The 26196-nt window shown below is 34.0% G+C and overlaps 1 protein-coding gene across 2 annotated transcripts in view; it reads right to left on the bottom strand.

The window, feature by feature from the left end:
• Positions 1-25895, bottom strand: part of LOC150087778 (serine/threonine-protein kinase Nek7-like) — a 39678-nt gene extending 13783 nt beyond the window's left edge. Inside the window, exons 1-7 of one of the 2 annotated variants that reach the window (XM_090370404.1) lie at positions 25808-25895; positions 20273-20366; positions 13487-13705; positions 9027-9089; positions 6081-6191; positions 4385-4493; positions 1900-2007 (exon numbers count right to left, since the gene is read on the bottom strand). In XM_090370404.1, coding sequence (XP_090226530.1) covers positions 1900-2007; positions 4385-4493; positions 6081-6191; positions 9027-9089; positions 13487-13654 — 559 coding nt within the window. In that variant the 5' untranslated portion in view covers positions 13655-13705; positions 20273-20366; positions 25808-25895. The remainder of the gene's footprint in view (positions 1-1899; positions 2008-4384; positions 4494-6080; positions 6192-9026; positions 9090-13486; positions 13706-20272; positions 20367-25807) is intronic. The other variant, XM_090370405.1, reaches the window with a different exon arrangement.
• Positions 25896-26196: the final 301 nt, after the last annotated feature.

Below are 26196 nucleotides of genomic sequence, written 5' to 3'. Positions count from 1 at the left end.
ACACCACTTCGAATATAATTTTAAACAAAATATGGTGCTATACAGATATATTGACGATTTGATAGTTTTTAATATGCCTGACTTCCATACGGAAGCAATCAAATATTATCCGCCTGAATTAACATTAGAATGCACCAACACTAATAATTCCAAATCTGCTACCTTCCTTGACTTGGATATAAGGATAGATAACAATACTGTACACACTAAACTGTATGATAAACGCAAAAATTTTCATTTTAATACTATTGACCTCACTAACTGGAACTCGAATATCTCAAAAAGGATACATCGCAATACCCTAATTGCGCAAAGCATCAGAAGAATACACATATGTAACCAGACAGATTATATTATAGATACACTCATTGAATTCAGATCCAAGCTTTTAGAAAATTACTTCCCACACCACATAATTACAAGATATATGTATAGAGCTATATTGATAGCAAACAACAAGGGGAATTATAACCTTAACGCACAGAGTATTATAGATAAAGTCCTAAACAGGCGCTAATAAAACATAGCCTTTGTAAAATTTTCGTAGGTGTATCTTTGGCTTAGATAAATTTCGTTGGATATGTAATTATGTAAATAGTAGGCACTGCCCATGGAGTAAGTTACATATAGCTTACTCGCATTAAAAACTTGTACCTATATTTGCTCCATGGGTAGGAACTTATTCTGTAAACTTCTATTATTACTTCGAGAGAGATACTTATTTGACAGCATTTCTATGTGTAATACTATACAGTATATTAAATAACAGCAGAGGGCGCTGTATGTTATTATACTTATTTTATCACTTAACTTAACTATTACTTTTCCTAGGGGGGGGGGGGCTGCGATCGGTAGTTATATATGCTACACGCGCCAATACATGTGGTTTTCTAGTACCTTGGCCATACGGTGGTAAGCATTCTAATTTTAATCTTAAATCATTCCAACCAGGATACCTTACTATAAGGTTACATCCTATGTTAATTATTTTGCTTTTTCTTTGCTGTTTAACTTTCACTTTCTTATCCCTATCTTTTCATACCTCATGAACTATTAGAGTATTCGAGGGGGATTGAGGTACTATATCTATTCTTATACCTTTTTCCGTTCGCCTTTGTTAGCTATAGCTCACACTGTTATTATTTTTATTATTTTTGATTAGACTACCGTGGCAGCATTTACTATCAACTACGCACATATGCCTAACTATAATTATAGCTCTTTCTATAATTTTAATTTAATTTAAAATTTTGGCTATCCGTCGGGCTAACAGTCATCTTGCCAGTTTACTGCTAAATTTGGTATTAATTAACAAATTTTATTACTACCATTTGGCTCTAACTTACTACAAATTATACATTTGGCTCTAACTTAATACTATTTTACGTATATTAGGACATAGTTATGCTGGACGATGACTACAGAAACGGATAGCTCGTTAATTATGGTTGATACATTGTAAGGGTTAGCCCTCGAAAAAGTCCCTTGCAATGTATCTTATTGCCATAACTAACATTTTAATGGTATTTTTATTTTTATATATGTTTATAATTTATGGCTTATGGCATGGCATAGATTGATTTTTTCCAGGTCACGTTGGGTACCCGCCATGGTTTATGGTTTACCTGATAAGCTAGTATATCATATTTTACCTTTAAAAAACTCTTACCATTATTAACTTAACTCATATTCATACAGACCGATGTAATGTTTAATCGTCCTAGATGGCATTAATTGGTTATGTGACTACTTAATATTTATTATAATATTTATATTTATTATAACATTTAATATTTGCTTTGTTATACTTGGATATATATATATATATATATATATATATATATATACACACATATTAGTCTTTTGACAAACTACTCTGTAAAAATCAGAATCACTAACCTAAAGAATGAGCAGCAATGGTTTTTGAACTGAAAAACCTTCCCAATCCTAAATCTCCCAACTTGACCACACCTTGCACAGTGACAAATACATTTGCAGGCTTTATATCTATAAAGTTTCATAAAAAAAGCACATAACTCTTTAAAATAAAGAAAATTTTTCTGTTTATTATTACAAGTACAAAAGTCATTGATATACAAGCCAACTACATAAATTAATACTACAAGAGTCTAATAAGATAAAGACTGCCAAAAACACAAAAAAAAATTAAAAATCATATTACAAGAAATGTTGTAATTAAATATTTTCGATTGAAATTTTTCCCTGTCGAAGACATTCAGTGCAACTCTGATATTTGGGCATACTAGGACATAATTAATGACCGAGTGCTAACCCCATGACTCAGAATGGCATGCAAAACTTCATTTGACTTTTTGTCCTCCATTATCTATTAGATATACACTATCCTCTAATGTGTTAGAGGGCAATGTATATCCACAAACATATACCAATCACTACTATGAAGTAATCATTAATTCCATAGATCACACAATAGATAAACAGGTGACAAATATTATGCACATTTGATAACAGGTAGACAGAAGAGAATAGAATAAGATAAGAACTCTCACAAGAATCGCAACAGTATATTGTTATACAGCAGATACGTCCAGATACAAGAAAGAGTAGGACCCAAAACTAACTGTTGAAAACACTGTATGTTAAGGGAAGACAAAGAAGGTAATTCAATCATTCATTCCAAGTTAGGCAGAATGCTATTAATGACTCACAGAACATATAAACATTTGAAAAGAAGGCAGCCAAGGAAATCACAAAGATCCTCTTAATGAGCTAACTCAAGAGACAACAAAATTGGTATAAGTGTGGGACCAATAGCTATTAAGGGAACCCTTCATAGAATGGGTTACCACAATCACACAGCTGATGTGTGAACATGATGCAGTCTTCCAGCAATGAAGATCACCACCTATCTTGGTGAAGAAAATGGAAGCTTTGAACATGACAGCAGTGACAGAACATGATGTGGAGTGATGAACAGTGCTACAGTCTAGGAAAGACGATTGTAGGATAGATGTGTGGAAGTTTGCCTTTAGCCAGCAGGTGATTGATTGCTGGAACAAACTTCCATCTGTCGTAGAAGTTGATAGCTTAAATAGATTCAAGGCAGAATTTGAAAAACATTTGGAGCGAGTAGATGGGTGAAATAAGGGTTTTTTTTTTTTTGCTGATCCTATATAAGCTTGCTTTCTTGCATCACGTGCCTTTGCTAATGCTAACTTCTAGCTTTGACCTCTTGATTTGGACACAAATTCAATATGCACAATGGAGTCACATTATAATGCCCACAGACTTATAAAGTACAATACTTTTTGAGGTGTTATTAATTCTAGCCAAGGTATCACAGTATCTCGTATGTTGTATTATTCATTGCTTGAATATTTTGCTAGAAAACTAGTGTCAATATTCAGAACAGTACTGAGTTTCAATAAAATTATTTTGAAAAGTATATATAGAATTTGTACAATATGAAGTGTAATTAATTCTAGAAGAGACGCTGAAGTATCTTGTATGCCACATTCTGCTAGAAAACCAGGGGTAATATATAGTAATGAATGGTTAATACAATTATTCTGAAAAATACATTGAGCAAAGAGCGTTGTGGAATATTAATAATCTAAATATTTAAATATAAAAAAAAAGGAAGAATCCTATTTTTATATGGAAAAAAGTTAAGTTTATTTTTGTGTAGTTGCTAAGCAAACAATGCACTATTTCTAGTAAATTAATTTGAAAAATAAAAATTGTTATAAACTCACCATCAAACTCAGAAATCAAAATCAGTTTATGACCTAGCTGTATATACTAATTAAACCCCAACTTTCAGCCTGATGATGAAATCAAACATATAATCCAGAAATGTGGTCTATAACAATTTGTTTAATAAATTGTTTTAGTGCATACTTTATTAGTAAATTTTGGCAAAGTAGGGTCATCCTTCATTTCTATTTTGAAAATGTTTTGTTTTCGGTTAACAATAGTAGCTACCATCAGTACTGTCTGGTGTAATTTTTTTATTCAAACCAATAAAACCTCATATGGTATATCAGGCTTAATATTTATAATCCTGAAATATCCCTGCTGAAGTGACAAATAGTTTAAGATACTGATTTACTATATGAGAGTTTAAATGTTGTCTGATTTTATAATCACCTTCATCTAGAGGAAAACAGCCTAACATTTGCCCTATCATTATCTCAAACTCTGTGACAACCAATAAATGCCTTTCGAAATCCAGATAATTACCGAAACATGTTAACATTAAATAATGATTTTTTTTTATCTTTCAATATACTAGGAATCATATATTTTGAACTGTTTTTATTAATAGCACTTCTTTCTGACTGAAAGCTATAAACAAACTAAAATCAAAATACTAAAATTTCTTCAATTTTTTTATACTTACCTCTGTGCATCACTCGTTTTGAATGCATATGCTCCAGAGCACTACAAACTTGGACAAAGTATTTCCAAATTGTCTTCTCAGGAATGAGTCTTTGCTGTTTTTTGAAGTACTATAAATCAAATAAATGAAAAACTTGCTGAAATTGGTATCAAGAAAAAAAATAAATAAATAAAAATAGCTATGAAATCTAGTGATGGTCTCATTTCCTCACAAAATTAATAAATGTGTGTGTGTGTGTGTGTGTGTGTGTGTGTGTGTGTGTGTGTGTGTGTGTGTGTGTGTGTGTGTGTGTGTGTGTGTGTGTGGAATACATTAATATATTAGACATACCCATTTCCATTGAGAAAATTAGATATGTCTAATATATCAAAAAGCAAAATTCCTTCCCTTTAAATTGACGGCAATTATTTAGTAAAAGTGGTCTTTAAGTAAACTCACATCAATACACTATAATCACTGCCACCTAGTGGTTCCTTTATCTGGAAATTCTTAATGCACAAAGAGTCACTGCTGGATAATAGATCAACAGTGTTGATTTCACTTGTTGCCTCTCTCTAATGTGCTAGTAAAGAAAACAGCCATTTAACAAATCCAGAAAAGTTCCACTACTGTTTAAGTGACCAGTCATTTAGCCTATAGCATACTCTCATATTTGTTTTCCCAGAGTTATTATGTCACCTGAAAGTGACTCAACATTACACTGGTCACCCAAATCAATCAAGTACACTCCATAGGGTCTATGTGCTTCTTAACCAAGAGCATAATTCTCCTTTATCCTTTCTGTACACATTGTAATCACTTCATTCAAATTCTGCACTCCCCTAAATCTCTGTAACACCCCATGTTCCTAATATCCCTTTGTCTGCATTTGATGACTTAACCAATACTTAAAATTCATGATATTTATTTATTACACTCCAAGTATTAGTGTATAAGCAAGTATACGTGCACTTACTTTTGCTCTTAGTAACCCTAACACAGCCCATATATTTGTTTGTCATGATAATCCTCAGCAGGCAAAACCCCACACCTTGCTTTTAAGGCTGCTGCATATCCCAGTAGAAGCAGCACAAGAATCAATTTCAATCCTGCTTTTGGCTACTGTTAAACTATCAGTTTTCTGATCCATCTATTACTGCCTTCAAAGCATCACCAAATATTCTTGCACCACTTCTATTTAAGTGTATCCCATCCCTGTAAAAACAGTCTAGAAGCTAATAGACACGTTACACACTGCAAATGCCTAATAAAGTTAACACATTAAATGCATAGTGATGCGCATGTGCATCATGGGATTTTTAATCCACTTTGAGGATAAACCACCTGACTTTAGAACATTTTCTTCTGATTTGATGGAAGGAAGACTGAATATTTTTGTAAGGCAACCTCTGTCAGCAGCAGAGGTTGCCTTACAACATTGCCTCAATCCCATAGTTTTCAATCCCGAATAAATAAAGGACATCGGTAAATGCAGCAGCAAAAGTGTTAAACAGATACAGGATTTCACACACAGCCAAAATTTTATATTATTACACATTCAAAGTAAATTCAGTTCAGCTTAAAGCATATTAAAGCTTTATCAGATTTTAGTAATAATGTTTATGCTAAAACTATTTATTAGCTGACAGGTAGAAAAAATTAGCTATATAATAATCAAATTTTGATGCATTAATAAAAAATATATTTTAGCAATTACCTTGATCATTCTGGAAAGGTCACCAGCATCAGCTAATTCTAAAACTATATGAAGCTCATTATCTTCAATAAATGATGCTAAATATTTTATCACATTTGGATGATTGAGTTGCTGAAAAAATATAAAAATGTGTCTCAGCTATATATTTGAATTTAGAAAAATAATTAAAATAATGTAAGGATTCAGCTTATAGAGTAACACTAAGTTTACAGTGTTAAATATTATACAGGTGGTTATAAATGAATTACATCACTTTGGCCACCTGCTGATTGTAAACTATGAATTTAAAAGAGAAATTTGAAATAAGCTATCCAGATCATACAAAAAACAAGAGGCATAAAAAATCTGTTCTGACTAGTGACACCAGGATATGCTTATTACTAAATGCAGTCAATATGCAATAATAAGTGTACTCTGGTATTGCAAATGAATGACTTGTTTGTAAATCTTTTTCATTAAAAAAAAAAATAATAATAAAAAAAAAAATAGTGCTAATATGGTTTAGCTGCACTTTGAAAAGATCACCAATTAATACATTAAACGTGTCATAACACATATGTGCATCATGGGGTTTTTAATCCACATGGAGGGAAAACCAGTTGACTTTAAGAATCATTTCCCTTCGATTTGATGGAAGAAAATCGAATACTTCTGTCAAGCAAGCTTAGCCAGCAGCTAACAAATTCAGCCACAGTGAAAAGAAAGCCCAAAAATGTCTCTGTCCTCTCTAATCAAGATTGACTCAATCCCACAGTTTTCAATCCAAGGTCAAAAATGTCATCAGAAAAGCCAGCAACGAAAGTTAAAAAATCTTAAGAAAAGGATCCCCTCTCCCAAAACAGACTGTACAAAATATGGAAATTCAAAGAAACAGGTGTTTTTTTCACAGCTCCCAGCAGAAAACACCACTCAATTGTGACTGTTTTTGTTGATGTGGCCTATGGTGCCACAAAAAAAAAAAAAAAAATATATATATATATATATATATATATATTCATCCACTAATGCCAGAGTGGTATTACCACAACTAGATATTCCATAGGCATAAGAATGCAAAAGTGATGTGATCCCTCCTGCAATGGTTCTCCCTTAAAAGATTCATATGTTATATGCTAGTTAAATTCATATAATCCACAACAGCATACTGATTTTGCTGTCTATTTTCTGATTAGAATGTAGGTGGATGACACATGGCTTTGGAAAATATGATGGAATAATGAAGCCGATTTCCAGCTAAGCAGCAGTGTGAATAACCATAACTGTTAGGTACAGAGAACATTGCTTCCAAGAGTTTCTGACAAAGTTCCTTTCCAATGCCTACATAATGGTATACCTTTATAATTTCAACCAGTCTTCTACAAGGAACTTCAAGCATGTTGCCCTATGAAGCATGTACCATTATGCTGAACATTACTGTGATTCCTGCTCTTCAGGGGAGAGAATGTTTGGGCAACTGCATTTATGCAGGATGGAGCAACTCGACACAATGCTTAACTGGTACAATAGTTGCTTCAGGCTACAATTTGATGATGACCATATCATTTTGATCTTATATAAATGGTTTGGACAACAGTTCACTATGATACCATGCTTCTTACACATTTACAATTCAGAAACTACTGCATCAAGCAATTTTATCTTCATAACTTGTAGCTTCCTCATACTGTACTGTAACTTGACAAAATAAATTGTACTATATGTCAGCTGTGGGGTTGATGTACTTGGAAGACTGAAAGTAAAGAAAGGCGAGTATACAAGAAAGATTTAAAAAGACCCCTCTCACCTTCGAGAAAAGTGTGCATTTTTGTAAAGGGGATTTCATCATTTAAATTCTTGTTTATAATTACATTAAATTATTGTAATTAATTACCTACATGGATTGAGAAGCAAGTTTGATGAATTTAAGCTTTTGCTATTTAATTCATTAAATCATTCATTAGAAAACTTGAAGCATTTGCCATTACCATTACAGTTAAAACCTCATACAGCAGCTTCAGGACCTGATTCCTTGCCAGATCTTGGAATTTTTAGGATTTTGGGTGGTCATATTGTAGTCATAAAACAATGCAGTGAAAAATATTTAATTTCAATAACTTATTGTACACAGCAATACGGAAATGGAGGGTTTTTTTTTTTTTTTTTTTTTTTTTAGCGAGAGACAGCTAATACAGTACATGAAGAGTACAGTAAATATTGCACAGTACAATAAAAATTATTTTCTCTTTCAAAATGTACTGTACACAATATGGTATAATTTGGAATGGGAAAAGCAAAATGTTTCCCACAAACACTTTACCAAAGACCTAATGCCAAGCAAGTTTGACAATACATCATTTTACACAACAGATAATAACCTGTATGTGTCCTCTGAAAGGACACAATCCAATGTGTCACTTAATTTTTCTTTCAGGCAAAATGTGAGAAAATAAAAATTCACGAGGGTTGTGTGTTGAGCTGTCTACAAATGATAATTTAAAAGTTCTAAAAAAAATTCACTGAATAGTAAATTTATTTGGTGAACTGTTACCTCAGCCTAATGCTTCAAACATGAATAATATTAATAAAAAAAAAAAAAAAAAAAAAATCTCAAAAATTTCACTTTTGTTATCAATGAGATACTAATCTTATTCATGAATAGCAATTAGAAAATTCCACAGCCTACTGAATCTCTAGATATCAATGGAGAGCAGTAAAAACACAAGGCTCTGAGGTGAAATCTCCATGCTACACAACCAACTGTAGGCTCTACATTAGTAGTCAGTCTGAGAATTAAATTTTCCAATTCTTGGGCGTTTTTCCAGATTCATCTATTTCCCTAATCATAGCCAGAATATGAGTGGAGACAAATAATGGATTGCAGATTTGAGAAGTTTGAATGTAATATCTTATATCTTGAATGCTCTAAAATTAGTTAAATTCTTTTATAACCTACATTTGATGACTTACCTGTAACAATTTAATTTCTTTCATACAATCTAATCGTGCTTTGGCATCCATCATTTCAAATATCTAAGGAAATTACAAAAATTTACTATAATAAACATTTATAATAATAAATAATTTATAGTTATTATTTTTACATTTATAACACATTAAAATAAGTAACAATGAAAAAAAAGGATGGTAAAACAGTGGTTAGGAAAGAATTTAAAAAAATAATTACTGCCATGATGCACATGCCATTTTGGCTTTTAAAACAGATAGCCTTACATGATATATAAAAGACGTAATATCAGGTATATTAAATTATACGAAAAATGAAAAACACTTTATGACATATTTGTGTTAAAAATTAGTTTATGACTAGTTTTTCAATTCAAAGCTAATTAATTCATTCAATTCTGAACTAAATTCTCTGAAATTTATCATTTGATAAACTAATTGATTTTCATCAATGTGATGTCAAGTATTTTTCATTTCAAAAATAAATTAGATAACATTATTGGCCAGGAAAATAAACTTCATTAATTATTAATTAAATAAAATTCAATGAGAAAAGTTTATAACTTCCAGCACTATGAGTATTTAAAAATGGTTAATTTGATCATGCACACCTACTGCAATTTGATTTTAGGAGTGACTGTTAATGGGTTAAAATAAGTTTCCAAAAATGTGTGCATTTCAGTTTGTTGACTAAATTAAAATCTAATACTAAGTGATTATCAGAAATTATAACCAAAAATTTTGTTAATAGATTTTCACCTATCTGTAACAGTGAAGAGATGTGTCAGCATTTAAGGATATATGGCAGTTTGTGTTGTAGTAGCACAAGATAGCAAAACAGAATCACATCTATCTATTTATTTTATGTGAAAATATGAGACTTTACCTATCCTCCATATTTCCAATAATTAGTATTAGCCAAAGAAGCCATAGGCCTTTTGCTGTATACTAGCCAAAAAATAAAATAAATAATAATAAAAATAACAAATAAAATAAATAAAAAAGCCATTGTGTGGGAATTGAGCAAGGGATGTTTGTAGGGCTTGTATTTAGACTACTAATATCAAACTTGGTCTTGGAAGACTAGCTGAGAAAAGAATTTCAATATACACAGATGACAGCTTATGACGGTGATTTGGTGCTACTCATTGAACGTAATTCATGAATGCAACTTTAAGCAAGGTTGTGTTATATTTACACAACCTTGCGAAAATATGGTACAGTTCACATACCTGTACCGTATTTTCCAAATTTGGCACCCCAGCCACTAGATGATTTCTTAGATCTTCATATTCCTTGCAGTATTTCCAGATGAAAATTTTCTTTCTTTTAGAGATTTTGCATCTGAAGTTTATGCTCAACACTGCTTCATATGGAGGCTTCAGACTGGGTTTAGTCCTGTTATTTGTTGCTAATTATAGAAGGTCCATACTTCGGGAAATTTGAGGATCCCGCATGATGGAGCAGAACACTGCAGCAGACCAGACTCTGGCATTACTGATGGAAAAATGGTAATAATATTATATCTGGATAAGACAGAAAATAGTAATATTAATAGGCCCAATCAAGTGTTCATATTACAGAGCTGCAAACATCAGAGAAGGCTATTCTGTTCTGTCTTCACCACTTTTATTTTATTGCTTTGAGTTACATGTGGCTCACATATATAAACAGTGTTTCTTAAGCGAGCAATAATTTGTAACTGTCAGTTCTTTGTGAGAATCTCCTAATTTTAAAGTGCAGCATTTTGTACTGCTAATCTTGAGCCTACACAACAGGCCATGTGGGCATACTTCATGAGGTATCTTCTTATTTATATTGGGTGCATTTACTGGACCATACAGAACAGAAAGTCTCCTGTTTTGGTGGGAATAGACAAGGATAAGGCAAACTCTGTTCCGATTTTTGGGTGAGCGTAAACTTCCACTACATTAACCTGTTCTTCTGTTTGCAGGCATTTTGAAGTCAATTCTTTAAACCTACATAGTAGGGTGATTCCTGGAACATCTGATGACAGTTTCATTGTGCTGCTAGCAACTTCTTGTGCTACTAGTTTCTGTATAAAAGCAACTCCTTGGACTTCTAATTCTTGTTAAGTAAAGCAACTCCTTGTAGCTGCTTGTTCCAATATTCCTAAACTAACAAAGCAACTCTTGGTACTGTGATCTTTTGGGGCTAAATAGTAGCTCCCTGTGCTGCTAGTTCTTGGATTGCTGCTGTTTTCAGAATCCAAAAAAGCAGAGCACCTCCTCAGACTACTGATATACCCTCTGTCTTCTGATATCCCGAAAATGGCTCCTTGGACTTTATTTCTATAAGGGTGGTCTAGAAGATCTACCTACATAACAGCAATCTGGATATGAACTTTTTTTGGTAATTATATGAACTCTATTAACAGTGATATAATTTATGGTATTTGAATATGAAATTCATTATAACCTTGATTTTTTTATATGGTGCAGATGCCACTGCTTGGTGGGTGGTACCTACACATAATAAATAAATAATACCTACTGAAAAAGGACAGCAACATTTGAGAAGATTCACAGAATCTTTCTTTATGAAAAATAATCAACACATGTACAAGGACAGAATAATCCCTCTGCATGACGTGATGGTAATAATAACTAAAACAGAACAACAGAGAGTAATTTATTTCTGCATTCCAGCTTAAAATAAACATGCATGTATGTACACATTATAGAGTCATCAAGAAAAGATGCAATGCAATGGTTTTCAAAGCCTTTATTTTTTGATGTAGTGGGTTGGCAATAGTTTAGCATCTTTAAACACATAAAACAAGAGAATTTGTTTATTGGTTATTACTGATGCACCCTAGTGGAAAATTTCTGTAAGCAAAACGAAGTGCACTACAGAGCAGCACGAATTTAAAGTGAGATTTGATTGCAGAAAAGGTTTCAAAAGTCAATAATTTCAAGATTACTAAAAAAAAAGTTTGGACAGTCTGGTTCTGTGATTGACAATAAGAAGTTATTAACAGAAATAAGTCCACAAGATGCCCAAAAAAATGTGGAAAATGAATGTCAAAATAGTGGGTTTAAAACAAACATCCACTTTAACCATTGTCTGACAAGACTTAAAGCTGTTTCCTTACAAGATTCACCATCTAGTTGGAAAACAATTCAAGTTATTCATCACACATATAGCACTTCCACCTCAGTTTTTTTTTTTTTTTTTGGTAGTTGTTGGCACATCAGCTTCTGTGGCCATAATGCACCTCCCAAGGTTTTTTTTGCAGTACTTTGATCCAAGCCCAAGGTGGGATTCGAGCCAGCAACCTTTGGGTTGCTAAGACAGGCACTTTACCCACCCGGCTAGCCCGGTTGGCCACCACCTCAGTTGCTACCTCAATAAACAGAATGCAATGTGTATAGGAAGTGTGAAATTGTATCCCCACACACAGAGTCATTTTCATCCTGAAAAATGCACAGCGTAGTGTTTTTTTTTTTTTTTTTTATGTGAACCCCAAACACGAGAGGTATTAGAACCTATAGTACTTAGTACCATGCTTGGGTTGGAGGTTGAGAAGACGAAAGAAGATATTTGTTGACATTGGACTTGAACTTCTGTAGATAGTGTGCAATTTTATCAGCTGGAATTATCAGACCAATCTTCCTGAATGGAAAATTTAATGTGGACACTACCAGAAACTCCTTCAAGACCATATTGTTCCAATTCATCAAGAAATGGTAAACCAACATGAGATCCCACCAAGACGAGATAAGATCACATACAGTGAATACAGTTTCTTCATTTCCTGAAGGAACATTTTAATGGCATAGTAACCTTTAATTAATACCCTCTACAACATGAGATTGGCCTTTGGCAACTACACTCTCTAGATCCGAATCCCTCTGATCATTTCTTATGCGGATTCCAGATAATGTTTATATGAATAAACTGAATCTCATTGAAGAATTGAAAGGTGACATCACAGCTGCTGTGGTGGGAAACTCTGACAAAATGATCGCTGCAGTTATAGTAAACTTCAATTGAAATCTGTGAATGGTCTTGGATGCACAGGGATCATGTACCAAATAATGCTTTCTCGAAAGAGGCGCCTCCGTAGCCAGATGGGAAGGAGCAGCAGTGCATAGCACACGCTTCTTGATTAGACCAGGGTTCGAGCCCGTAACCACCAAATACGGAGGATGTGGAAAGGTCAGGGAATGACCACCGCATATCCCCGGAGCAATATGGCCTTAGTTGTTAATGCTCCTAAAAACCCAAATAACAAACAATAACATAACATCATTTCTCGAACAATAAACTCCCACATCTCGCCAAATAATCAAACTTGCCAATGCTAGCACAAAACATCAAAAAAAAAGCATGTAAAACACACAACAGTTTTCTTGATGATAATGTATATATATATATATATATATATATATTTTTTTTTGTTGTTGTTTTTCTGATATTTTGTATATTTTAAATCTTACCTGAACTTTCTTTAGAGCCACGATATTTCCATCCAGTTTACATTTAGTTCTATACACCACACTAAATTGGCCTTTTCCAATTTTTCTTTCAACTTCAAAATTACTTAAAGTTCCATAGATGGAGTCATTAGTAGATAATTTTGCTAATTCTTCATCAATGTTATCCATGATGGTTACAAACTAAGCATGCATCAATTCTCCCATGAAAACATAAGGCAACTGAAATTATTAAAATAAATACATTACAATGATGAAAATAAATACTAGAATTTTAAATTAGTCAACCAAAATTAAAAAGAATCAAATTCATTTTGCTAAATATGTGATTCTAAAACCTTGACTCCGCTAAAAAAAAAAAATGTGAAAGGTTAAATTTTGAGTTTTTTTCCCTGATGTACAAGCATTGCTATTCATAGCAGCAAACAGTCACAAACAGCAGGAGGGCAGCTTTTGGTCACTTCAGTAGTCTATAAGGTGAAATAGCCAAAAGCTCTCATAATGCAAGTTGGACTCTGTATAAGAATATAACAGTATGTCCTCTTACAGGTGGACATGTTTACTACTGGGCTAGTATTTTCTGATATGACAGAAAGATAAAGGCCATTAAGTATCAGTGCATTTATCTGTATACGTGGGTGTGTTTAAATGTGGTTTGTCTATTTTCAAAATGAAAAGAACTGGGTAAATTCTTGAACTTCTGCCTAAGACCAACCTGCATGAAAATTTTTGATATCATCCTGCATCATTCAGCAAAATTCAAACCCAGGCTTTTTCAAATTGGCACAAAGTTAAAAATCCACTTTGACATAGAGAACAATGATTATTAAAGGACTGGGTATTAAACAAAGCATAATACTCTAAACAGAACATAAAAGTTTTAGATTATAGCAGATAATAATTTGCAATACAAAGCTCATTATAAGATTTTCTCATATTTTACACAACAACACAAACATACCCCATGGTGTTACAAAAATGCAATTTGATCAATGCTGATTTATTTTACTGTTACTTAAGAAAGAAATATTAACTTAAAGTTAATATTTCTTTTAACTTCACACCATTTCAGCAGTTAATCTGAGTTGCAATATCCACTCATATATAGAATTCACATGATATGATGAATACAGAATACCTCATATACTTTGAAATAATAAAAGCAATCAGAATCCAAAAGATTCCACATAGAGAAATACATACCCTATTCTCCCACACATATTCAGGCAATAAATGAAAAAATGTCTGGTTAGAAAAAAAAAAGATATTTCTTATATATAACCACAGCAGGTATTAATGACATGAATAACACTCGTAGGGAAGGAAGCACTTTCTACAATTTTCTGATGTGTGGACAAGTATGGCGACATCCGAAAAAAAGACATTGAGCTTCTTGAAAGGGTCCAAAGGCTGGCAACTCACATGGCGAGATCAGCAAGAGGGTGATCGTATAAGGAAAGACTCCAATTATGTGGGCTACAGAGCTTGGCAACCAGGCACCCCAATTCTGGCCCCCCACAACCAACAAAAAAAAAAAAAAACTGCTCCACAAAATTTTACCTCACTACCCAGATCAGCAAGAGGGTGATTGTAAGAAGAAAGACTCCAATTATGTGGGCTACAGAGCTTTTGCAACCATGCATCCCAGAGATGACTTGATTGAGGTTTATAGGGCTCTGAGAAGGGTTAGTAAAATGAATGAAGGTGAAATGTTCGCTGTTATACAGAATTCCAGAACCAGGGACCATAAATTCAAATTACAGGGGAAGAAGTTTAGATTGCACAAAGTTTTCTTTCAGCCAGTGAGTCACTGATTGCTGGAACAAGAAGGAAGGAGGAAGCACATAATTTGTATTTTCTTACCTACTTGGTTTTTTTTTTTTTTTTTTTTGGACAAAGCCTGTGGCTTCCTTGCAATATATGGAAAATACTATTACTATTAAGATTCTAGACTCCAGTAGGATGCCCTATTCCTGGTTCTCAATTATTCTAAAACATTTCAGAGGTGTCCAGCTGGATTTAGATCTTAGCTCAACTGCAAATGACTGGTTCACCACATTATGCTCTTTGAACCACCACTGTACTGATCATGTTTTGTGATGCAGTTCTTCGTTGTGCTGATATAAATATCAGCACAACGAAGCTGTGCTGATATTTATAAATATCAGCACAAGAGCCTGTCTTTGAAGAATTGCCACAAGGCCAGTTAAGACAGAATTGTTTAGAATGTCATAACAGACAGCTGAATTCATGGTTTCATCAATGGCAATTAGCAGACCAATTCCAAGCCACATAAAATTGTTACCTATCACATTACCTCCATAAAACTTCACTGCTGGCGCAATACAATCTAGGTAAAAATCATTCTTTAGGCATACAGCACACCCAAGTGCACCCATCTACTGCCTACACATTATAGCATTATTCATCAATCCACATGTTCTGCCACTGCAGCAATGTTCAATGTTTCCATTCTCTGAACCAGGATAGAAGGTGAACTGCACTGCTGGGAGACAATTTTGGCTTACACAAAGCTTCATGACCAAGGTAACCCATTATACAAAGTATTTTTCTGATGGTTGCTGGTCATACACTTATCCCAGTTCTGTCAATTGTCTCTAAGTCTGATCGTTAAAGTTGTCTTTGTGATTCCTCTTACTATCTTTTTCAATTATCAACATGCTCTGGGGGGAAAGGGAGGTCATTAACAGTAGTCTATCTGAGTTAGGATGAATGGTCATGTTACTTCTGCTTTTAATTGGCATACAGTTTATCCAATGTTTAATACTGAGTGTCTCATTCTTTCTGCTATATGGTAAAAGACAATCCTGCTATGTGAGAACCTACTATCAGACCTCTTGTGAAGAAATGTAGGTCCTTTTCTTGTTCCATTCTGTTTCATCCACTTCTCACACTGTTGTGCATGCCTTTTATATCCTGCTTTTAAGGTATCATGTGACTCTGGAATTAACCATTATTTCCCAGGATGAGGTGACCTAATTAATGTATGGCTGTATGTGCGTGCGTGCATGAGAGAGAGAGAGAGAGAGAGAGAGAGAGAGAGAAAGTGATGTAAATATGATAGTAAAATGCAGTAGACTTGATTATGCAGGAGTGCATTAATTGAAGTTTCTTTGGCACACAGAAGTCTAAGTCAGGTTCAGACAGATAACAAAAAGAAATGTGTAATCTCTTTAGTGTTGTCTGTCTACATTTTATTTTTTGTAATGTGGCTGCCTTTGAATTTCTCAGAAATCTCAACTGCTTTCTGCCCACTGGCTCACTTTAGGCATATGTTAATAATCCTTCAGGTTAACTATTATACAGTTAATTTTAGCATTCTCTAAGGGTTTTTAAGGGTGTTTGCAAGTAGGACTTACAATACCGGTATTTCAGTATTTTTAATTTATGAAACTGGGATACCGATATTCCAAAAACAAATGTTTTGCTCAATAAATTTTGATGACAGTTAATAAAGTAAGGAAAAAACAAGTACTGTAATTACTTGAATTCAAGTTTTAAATAAACATTTATTACAATAATAAATATTCTGAAAAAAATCATTAAAAATACAGTTATTCTGAAAACAAAAAAATACATATTGTTACTGCAAAGTTTAGTTATGTTTAAGCATCCACACTACCTGTCCGAATAAAGTGAGCTCTTAAGAAACATAAGCAATCAATAGTATGATCGTTTAAAATGGATCTAATTTTGGTATGTATTTGATTAGTGGCAGAAAACGTCCTTTTGGATTCTATTCTGGTACTATTGTACTGAGATAATCGTAGATGATCTCAGTCCATATTTTCTAGACTTTGAACTTTTTTAGCAAAAATAGTTAAAAGTATTTCATTAATTTCCGACTCAAGTTCATCTTTTAAAATCTCATTGGAGTCAGGCAATTTCTTATTTTGGAAAGAATTTGCAGAAACACTGATGTTCTGTTCCATGTTGGTCTTCCATGGTTGAATTATGTTCATCACTTTCTCAAGGAAAAAGACGTTTTATTCAGCAAAGTATAATTTTTACTATAGTATCTTTACCGAGTCTGGGAGAGAGCAAAGAGTGGGGATAAGGAATAAGGAGAGCAAAGAGTGCAGTTAAGGAATTCTTCACATATATAAATGCAAAGAAAAGAAGGACAAATCAGATCGGATGCATATGTAATTGCGTGGGATAGTATTAGATACCCCAACTGATGTTGCAGATGAACTCGACAATTACTTTGTATCAGTATTTACAGAAGAAAAACATTTCATGTTAATGAGAAATTATGGGAGTGAAGTTGAAAAAAATGTAATTAATCACGTTGAAATTTCACATGATTTAATGAGAAAACATTCGTGCCCACAGGCAAGTAAGGCTCCTGTGATTGATGGCATATACCCTCTAATCTTAAAGGAGACAGCAATTTAGTGCATTGACCCATTAAGGCTAGTTATGAGAGCATCACTGGACTCGGGAAAGATTCCGTTGGATTGGTGTAAATTGGAACATAAAGGCGGTTCTTGGAGTGTGACGGGAAATTACCAACTGGCCAGTCTAACTTCAGTAGTAGGGAAAATCATGGAGGCAATGGTCAAGGGTAGACTTCAGGATCATTTAGATGGAAATGGAATTCTGTAGGATACACAGCATGGTTTTGTAAAGGGAAAATAATGTTTAACAAATCTGGTTAGCCATTTTGACAGGTCACTCACGAGCTGAATTTAGAGAATAACTTCGACATTGTTTATTTAGATATCATCAAAGCATTTGACTCAGTCCCACTGTTCCCACATGAGCGGTTACTTTATAAGTTGGAGCAGGCTGGAATCACAGGGAAAATCCTTAGATGGATAGCATGATGGCTTGAGGGCACCAAGCAGGGGGTTGTGATAAATGGTTATTCCTCAGATTGGGTTAATATAAGAAGCGGGGTTTCCCAAGGATCAGTATTGGGACTACTGCTGTTTTTGATTATCTTAAATGACATCTATGAAGGGATATAGGGTGTGATGTCTAAACTTGCAGATGATGTAAAGATCAGTAGAGTAGTTAACGATTACTGCCAAGCAGAGCTTCTTCAGAGTGACCTAGATAAACTTCCAGGATGGTCAGAAAAGTGGCAGCTATATGCTTCAATTCAGCAAAATGCAAGGTCTTACACCTGGGGAACAGCAACCCCAAAATAACTTATACACTTGGTGGAGTTGAACTAAAGTCAGTAGTGGAGGAACGGGACTTGGGAGTTACGATACGGTCAGACATGAAGTTGTCCAAGAATTGTGGACAGGTTGCAATGTTGCATGGTGTCCTATCGATGATTTATTGAACATTTGCTAGTAGAGATAAGGCCGTCATAATCACATAAAGGTGATTTTATAACCATTATGTGATTAAATTCTAAACTATTTTATTTTTTTAATTAATACCGAAAAACTGGTATTTGAATACCAGAAAAAAATGACCGGGATCTCGGTATTGTAAGCCCTATTTGCAAGTGTGTAAAGGGTCCACTGTCTCCACTGCATCTGTCCATCTGTATGTGACAACTGTTTTCCCAGTGTACAAATTTCTATTAAATTTTACATTTGAGTCTTTTGGAAAAATTTGTAAAGCATACCAAATTTCAATAAAATTAGAAATTTGCCTTTTTTTTTTCAAAAAATTTTAAGTTATCTCAATACATAAATGGCAGTAAGTTTCAGGTGTTTAACTGTTACTCTCAATGAGAAATAACAAACTGACACCAAATTTTCAGTTTATTTCAGGTGGTCCCTGGGAAATTTTAGGAGGAATTTCTAAAATCTTTCAGGATCAATTTGGAATCCATCCAATTCTGCTCCCCCCCCCCCCAACCACCACAAAAAAAAAAAAAACTGCTAAACAAAATTTCATCTCACAACTACCCATTATGTGGTGAGGTTTTGGTACTTCCTGAGTACAATACAAAAGTTTTTAACCCCTGAGGTATATTATTTGATAATCAAATTCACCAGAAATATAATGCAATGCATACATTACCTAAATTGTTTTAATTTGCATCCATCATGTTAAAAAACATGTGCAATAATTAATAAATAGAATTGCCACTAGATGAAAGAAATGAGTCACAAATGATGCCACTATAAAATTGAAGCATTAACTACTCTTGATTAGACATCATATAATATGATAGGAAATTTTTTAAAAAATGTTATTTTAACATAGCATTTGTCAGCTTTCTGAATGATATTTCCAAACAAAAACATACGAAGGTTAATTGGTTTCATAGCATAAAATACTGTACTTATACAGGAATAGTTTTTGTACTTATATAAGAATAGTTCATCAACGTGTTTTCACAATGTTATATTCTGTCATTAATATACTCCTACTTACGCTTGTTCTATTTTCTATTGTTATATCAAGTTTGTCACTAAGCTTTAATGCTGTTCTTCTTTTCTTCTCTGTATGAGGTTTATTAACATTAGGAGCATTGTGAGGGGTTTTTAATTTGAAATAAATGTAAAACAGCGTATAATCTGTGATATCAGTACAGAATTCATTTTCAAAATGGCGAACTTAAACAAATACAGTAATCACATGACTTGCCACTTTTTTTTTTTTTTTCAGCTTCGATCTCAATGTGCCGTTATCTTCAATATCCCGTTATTTGGGGTGACGTTATTTCAATAGTCTACTGTACCATACAAAGTATAAAGTATAAAATGAAATATATACAGAATCAATATTATTTTATAGGATTTACAATATTTTAGTTAGTTATAAATGAATATTTTATATAAAACTAATAACAAACACCTGTTTATCAGCCATGCCACAGCTAAAAATTTTTACTTTGGATGTGCCTGCATGCTTTGGCACAAACTATCACTTAGCCATCTTCATGGAATATCTGAAATGAAAGGATAAACTGTTAATGACATAAATGCAACTAAAGACAAAATAATTGTTATATTTTGACATGATTCTACATTTTAAAGATCCCTATGCAATTGAAGAACAAAATGATGAAAAAAGCAAAAGGAAAAAATGTGCATATAATCCAAAACAGGCCAGGGTATCTGATTCAAATTTCAGGATGACTAGTAGAACTTTTACTAATAAAACATTTTAAATTAACTTCCTATTCAAGCTTTTTTTTTTTTTTTTTTTGTGTGTGGGTGATGAAAATGTCCCCTAATAGTTCTTAAGGAAAGACAGTTTATTATTATTATTATTATTAGCTACATGGTGCAAGCAAGCCTGAGGCTTGTGCTGCACCAGCCAAAAAAAAAATAATAATAATAAAAAAGAAATTTCCCGAGTTACCCTGAGAGAGAGAGAAAAGTAGAAGGGAAGCACAAAGAAAGATAAAAATGATGATATCCAGCTCAGGACCCTGGGTGTGCCAAGCCCATACTCACTAGATGTCAGCCCCTGGGGGTAAGTTATAGAATAGAAGTGTGGAAATTTCCTTTTAGCCAATGGATGGTTGATTGCTGGAACAAACTTCCATCTGTCGTTGTGGAAGTTGACAGCTTAAATAAATTCAATGCAGAACTATACAAACTTTTGGAGTGAACAGCTGGGTGAAATGGGAAGGGTTTTTTTTTTTTTTTTTTTTTTGGATGATGCTGTATAAGCTTGCTTTCTTGCATCATGTGGCTCTACTAATGCTAATCTGAGCAGCAGAATAACCACAGGATGATACCAGTGACACAATGCCATGGACAGGATCCTAGAGAAGTCTCTCTCCTCTCATCTAACTTTATATTGCTGAAAGGAGAACATCAATAAAATTTTGGAGAAGGTGCACTCAATCCTAACTCTGCCATCATTCCTGAGGTATGGGCTGTTTTTAAAGTTGCTGGGCTCATACAATTGCATATACCTCCAGTTACACTTTCAGGTATAAAATATAATTTGGTTTATGTGTAAAGCTATTGTATAAGGGTTAAATGAGTTAAGAGATCTTGAAAGTGCCTATCATTTTGTGCTAAATATGGTCAAACCTAACAATAAATGTTTTCAGCGACATTATTATTATTAGCTACATGGTGCAAGGAAGCCTGAGGCTTATGCTGCACCAGCCAAAAAAAATTCCGAGTTACCCTGAGAGAGAGAGAGAGTCAAAAGTAGAAGGGAATCACCAAGAAAGAGAAGAATGATGATATCCCGCTCAGGACCCTGGGTGTACCAAGTCCATACTCACCAGATGTGAGCCCCTGGGGTTAAAAAGAAGTGGTTGGAGGTGCTGGAGATTGAACCTGGGGCCTTTCATATGCAAAGCAAATGCTCTACCACTGAGCTACACCCCCACTTAGTGAACCATGTCAACAGCCAATCTCTTTTTAATCAAGTTCCATAATAAAGCATCTCTTTTAAAGGATTAATGCCAGGGTTTACCCAAGAAGCAAATGCTGCTACTGTGCAAGTGACTTTGCATGGACCCTCATGGGTAGCAGTTGGTAGAATTGCTGTCCTCCCTGCACTAGATGGAAAAGACCTGATTTGATTTTGATTTGATTGATTTGGTAGTTGTTGGCGCATCGGCTTCTGTGGCCATATTGCACCTCCCAAGGTTTTTGCAGTACTTTGATCCAAGCCCGAGGCGGGAATCGAACCCGCGACCTTTGGGTTGCCGGGCAGGTACTTTTACCCACTCGGCTAGCCCGGTCGGCCGGAAAAGACCTGAGTTCAAGTCATATCACGTGAGGAATTTTTATGGGTCTTTTTCACGTGGCTGAGTTAGTCCATCTCAGTTAATGGTAGCATGATTTTTCTCCAGAAAACTCAGGAAAATATAAAACTGACTGCAGAACACACAATTTATACAGTATATAGAGAGCAACATAGCCTTAGTCCCTAACACCCTAGTACAACAACTTTGCATGGACACATGGCACATGTGTCCATGCAAAGTCATTAAGATTCTGATCTACATGTCAACCAAATATCTTCTTCCTGCAAGTATTAGCAGAGATATATGAAAAAAAAAAAAAACACCCTTTAGTTCCTTTTCTTTTTTTTTTTTTTTTTGTGGCTGATGCTGTATAACCTTGCTTCTTGCGTCATTTGTCACTACTAATACTAATATGCATTAAAATTGTACAGATAGTAAGATTTACAAATGATATAACAAGATGTGTAACCATTCTTCCGATACAGAAGAATTACACATTTCGTTGGGAAGACTTAAGAAAAGTTGTGAAGAAAGTGGGAGGAAGGGATGAAGAGGAAATAACCATTAATATGAATAGGAGAATATTACAAATGAATTAATAAGATACTTTGGTATCTTATTAATTCATTTGTAATTAATCTCTGTTAAAAGTGGTATTCATGAAATTAGAAATAGAATTGCAATGATGAAGTAGCTTTTAGAAAGATGAAGCAGATGTTCACAGAGTGTATGGATGTTGAGCAGATATTTACAAGGATAATTAGTAATAAGGAAGAAATTAGTTAAAATTTTTAAAGCATCATGCTTTATGGGGTTGAGAAATAGGCAACAAGAAGGTGGAAATTCAAAGAAGTGAAAATAAAATAAGTTTTTGCATTCTTTAGAAATATAAACTGCTGCATACATAGCAAATGAGCAGATTGGCTGCACTTCACATCCAATAAAAGCTAATACTGAAACTATAATATTACACTCTGGGATATCTCAGAGATGAATCTGTCTCAATAACTTGAAATGAAAGGCAGGAAGAGGGACAAAGACTGGTCAGTCACTGGAGATAACTAGAGAATTCACATTAAGTAAGTTCTCTCCCCCCCAACACACACACACACACACACACACACACACACACACACACACACACACACTAAGACACGGAGTGGTGTATAGTTGTTGTTGGTTTGTATTTTATTGGCGCATTAGCATCTCAGGCTATAATGCGCCGTGGTGTATAGTAAGGGCAGTCCTTGTCAGGTAATTTGATATATTCAATTCTTAGAAAATTTAGTTGGCATGTATATTTAATGTATGAATCTAATTTAAACAATATTTAAATTGGATCATTTTGTTCCCTCTGAAAACCTACACCAATTATTCAGCACTAGGGGGTTGGGCTTATGTCTAACTTAGAGACGAATAGGTTATCCATGGTTCTGTCTAAGTTGCTAATACCTTTTGACATTGAAATTGTATAGCATCACCAACATAGGTGAATCCACTACACATTTAAAAATCGGATTCCAGAACAGCAGTTTTAATTTTAGGAATAAAAATTTAAAAAAACTAAATTTCAAAATGGCCTCTGATAACAGTGTGTTTGTTATTTGGAGCATTAGCAACTAAGGCCATATTGCTCCGGGAATATGCGGTGGTCATTCCCTGACCTTTCCGCATCCTCCGTATTTGGTGGTCACAGCAGTGTGTAGCACATGCTTCTGCCCACATTGGCTACGGAGGCGCCCTGATAACAGTAGGCAAAAGCAAAAAGTCTGAAGACAGGAAAGAAGAGATAGACATGAGACAGAAACAGGTAGCTAACTGAAACAGAAGAGGCCAAACTATCACTCTAACAAACCCAGCTTGTTTCAAAACTCACTGGCTGGTATGTGGCCTCTATTAGTATACAGGCCAAACTGTGAATAATGTACTTATTATTATTATCATTAGCTATATGGTTGCAAGGAAACCGAGGCTTTTTCTGCAGAAGCCAAAAAAAAAAAAAAAAAAAAAAAAATTCCTGAGTTACCCAAAGAGAGAGAGAGAGAGAGAGAGAGAGAGAAAAGGGAATCACCAAGAAAGAGAAGAATGATGATATCCAGCTCAGGACCCTGGGTGTGCCAAGCCCATACTCACCAGGTGTGAGCCCCTGGGGTGTCTAAGTAATCATCCAAGTAGTGTATGGAAGTAAACTTCCATTTTAAAAAATATATAATTTTTACGTTTATCTTTTATCCCTAGAAATGGGCCACATTTGCCCTATGCAGTAAAATACTACAGGGTTATAGGGTACTTTGATGATGATGCAATAATGCAAATTACGAAATGAAATGGAAAATTTGCATTATGAATAAATTGTATTATGAATATGAATTAAAACATACATCTTTTATTTTATTATTTTTATTTAAGTTTATTTTATTTTTGATTTTGCTAATGCTGTACAAGCTTATTTCCTTGCACAATTTTGCCAATTCTAATTATTATTATTAGTCTTAGGGGGCAAGGAAGCTTGAGGCTTATGCTGCACCAGCCAAAAAAAAAAAAAAATTTCTGAAATACCCCAAGAGAAAGAGAGTCAGAAGTAGAGGGGAATCACCAAGAAAGAGAAGAATGATGATATCCAGCTCAGGACCCTGGATGTGCCAAGCCCATACTCACCAGATGTGAGCCCCTGGGGTTGATAATAATAAAATTGTTTGGTGAACATCATAAAACATCTGAACTGGATCAAACTAATTACATATAACAGCGCAATGAATAAGCAGTAAATAGCCACAAAACGTTTAAAATCATGGGTTATGTTGCTTATATATATATATATATATATATATATTGTTTTAATTGAAGTTCTTTCTGATTACTTGATTTTCTGAACTACAAAACAGAGCATCTTACAGCATACCTCATTATAAAAGTTAGACTCACATCCGGTGAGTATGGGCTTGGCACACCCAGAGTCCTCAGCTGGATATCATTATTCTTCTCTTTCTTGGTGATTCCCTCCTACTGCTCTCTCTCTCAGGTTAACTCGGAATTTTTTTTTAGCTGGTGCACCATAAGCCTCAGGCTTCCTTGCACTATATGGCTAGTAATAATAATAATAATAGACAAACACTTCTAGCCATCGCATTATATCAACTGAATCACATTCTGTATTTATTTCTCATTATAACACGATCAAGTTATAAGATGAATGACCTGAATATTTTGTGTGTTTCGATAACTGTTATATTCATTTTTAAACCTTACGGTGCGCACAGTTTAAAAAGTTAATGGGTCCACTAGATGCTTGTAATAAAATAAAAAAAAATGCCAATATTGAACCAGTACGCAGTAGAGTATTATGTACAGATTATTGGCTCAATTTTCTAATAAATTATCGAAGTCGATAATATTATAGACTTCCAACACTACGTGTACCTCAAAGATGATGATGCTAGGGTGCACCAGTAAAAAATAATAATAATAATAAAATACACTTTTACCCTAACTCGAAAAATACAGGCCAGTTCATGGGACAAAAAGAAATATGATACATTGGTTTAAAACACGGCCTGTCACGAGAAAAAATGGGCCTTTGGTCATCTTATCCCCAGTGTACCACAAAGTAGACCTACACTTCTATCACTGTAAAATATTCAACATCATTTCTCATAAAATAAACCTCTTACCATTAAAGGCAAGGAAGAGAAAACAAAATCCCTCCACAACGCGTTCGTTCATAAACACGTGTGTGCCAAAACACCATATCAAAGACGCCAGGGTTATCCTAATTTAGATGTATTTTTAGCATGTTAGGCGGTAAAACGCACATTATTTTTCAAATATATATATCAACGGCTTTTTGAAGGGAAAAATGACAGATGGTGTAGATAAAAAAAAAAATATATATATATATATATATATATACAATGTATATATATTTATTTATTATTTTTTTTTTTTTTGCAGTTCTCTTTGATGCAACTCTAAACACAACAAACATATCGGATGCACAGGAACCATCCACAAATTTCGTTACGCAACAAACGAAAGGGGTGTGGTCGTTTTAGCAGCGCTT

This window comes from Mastigoproctus giganteus, chromosome 3, assembly GCF_048544385.1.
Source record: "Mastigoproctus giganteus isolate SK-2022 chromosome 3, ASM4854438v1, whole genome shotgun sequence".
Taxonomy (NCBI): domain Eukaryota; kingdom Metazoa; phylum Arthropoda; class Arachnida; order Uropygi; family Thelyphonidae; genus Mastigoproctus; species Mastigoproctus giganteus.
This window is presented reverse-complemented; position numbering and strand designations above follow the sequence as displayed.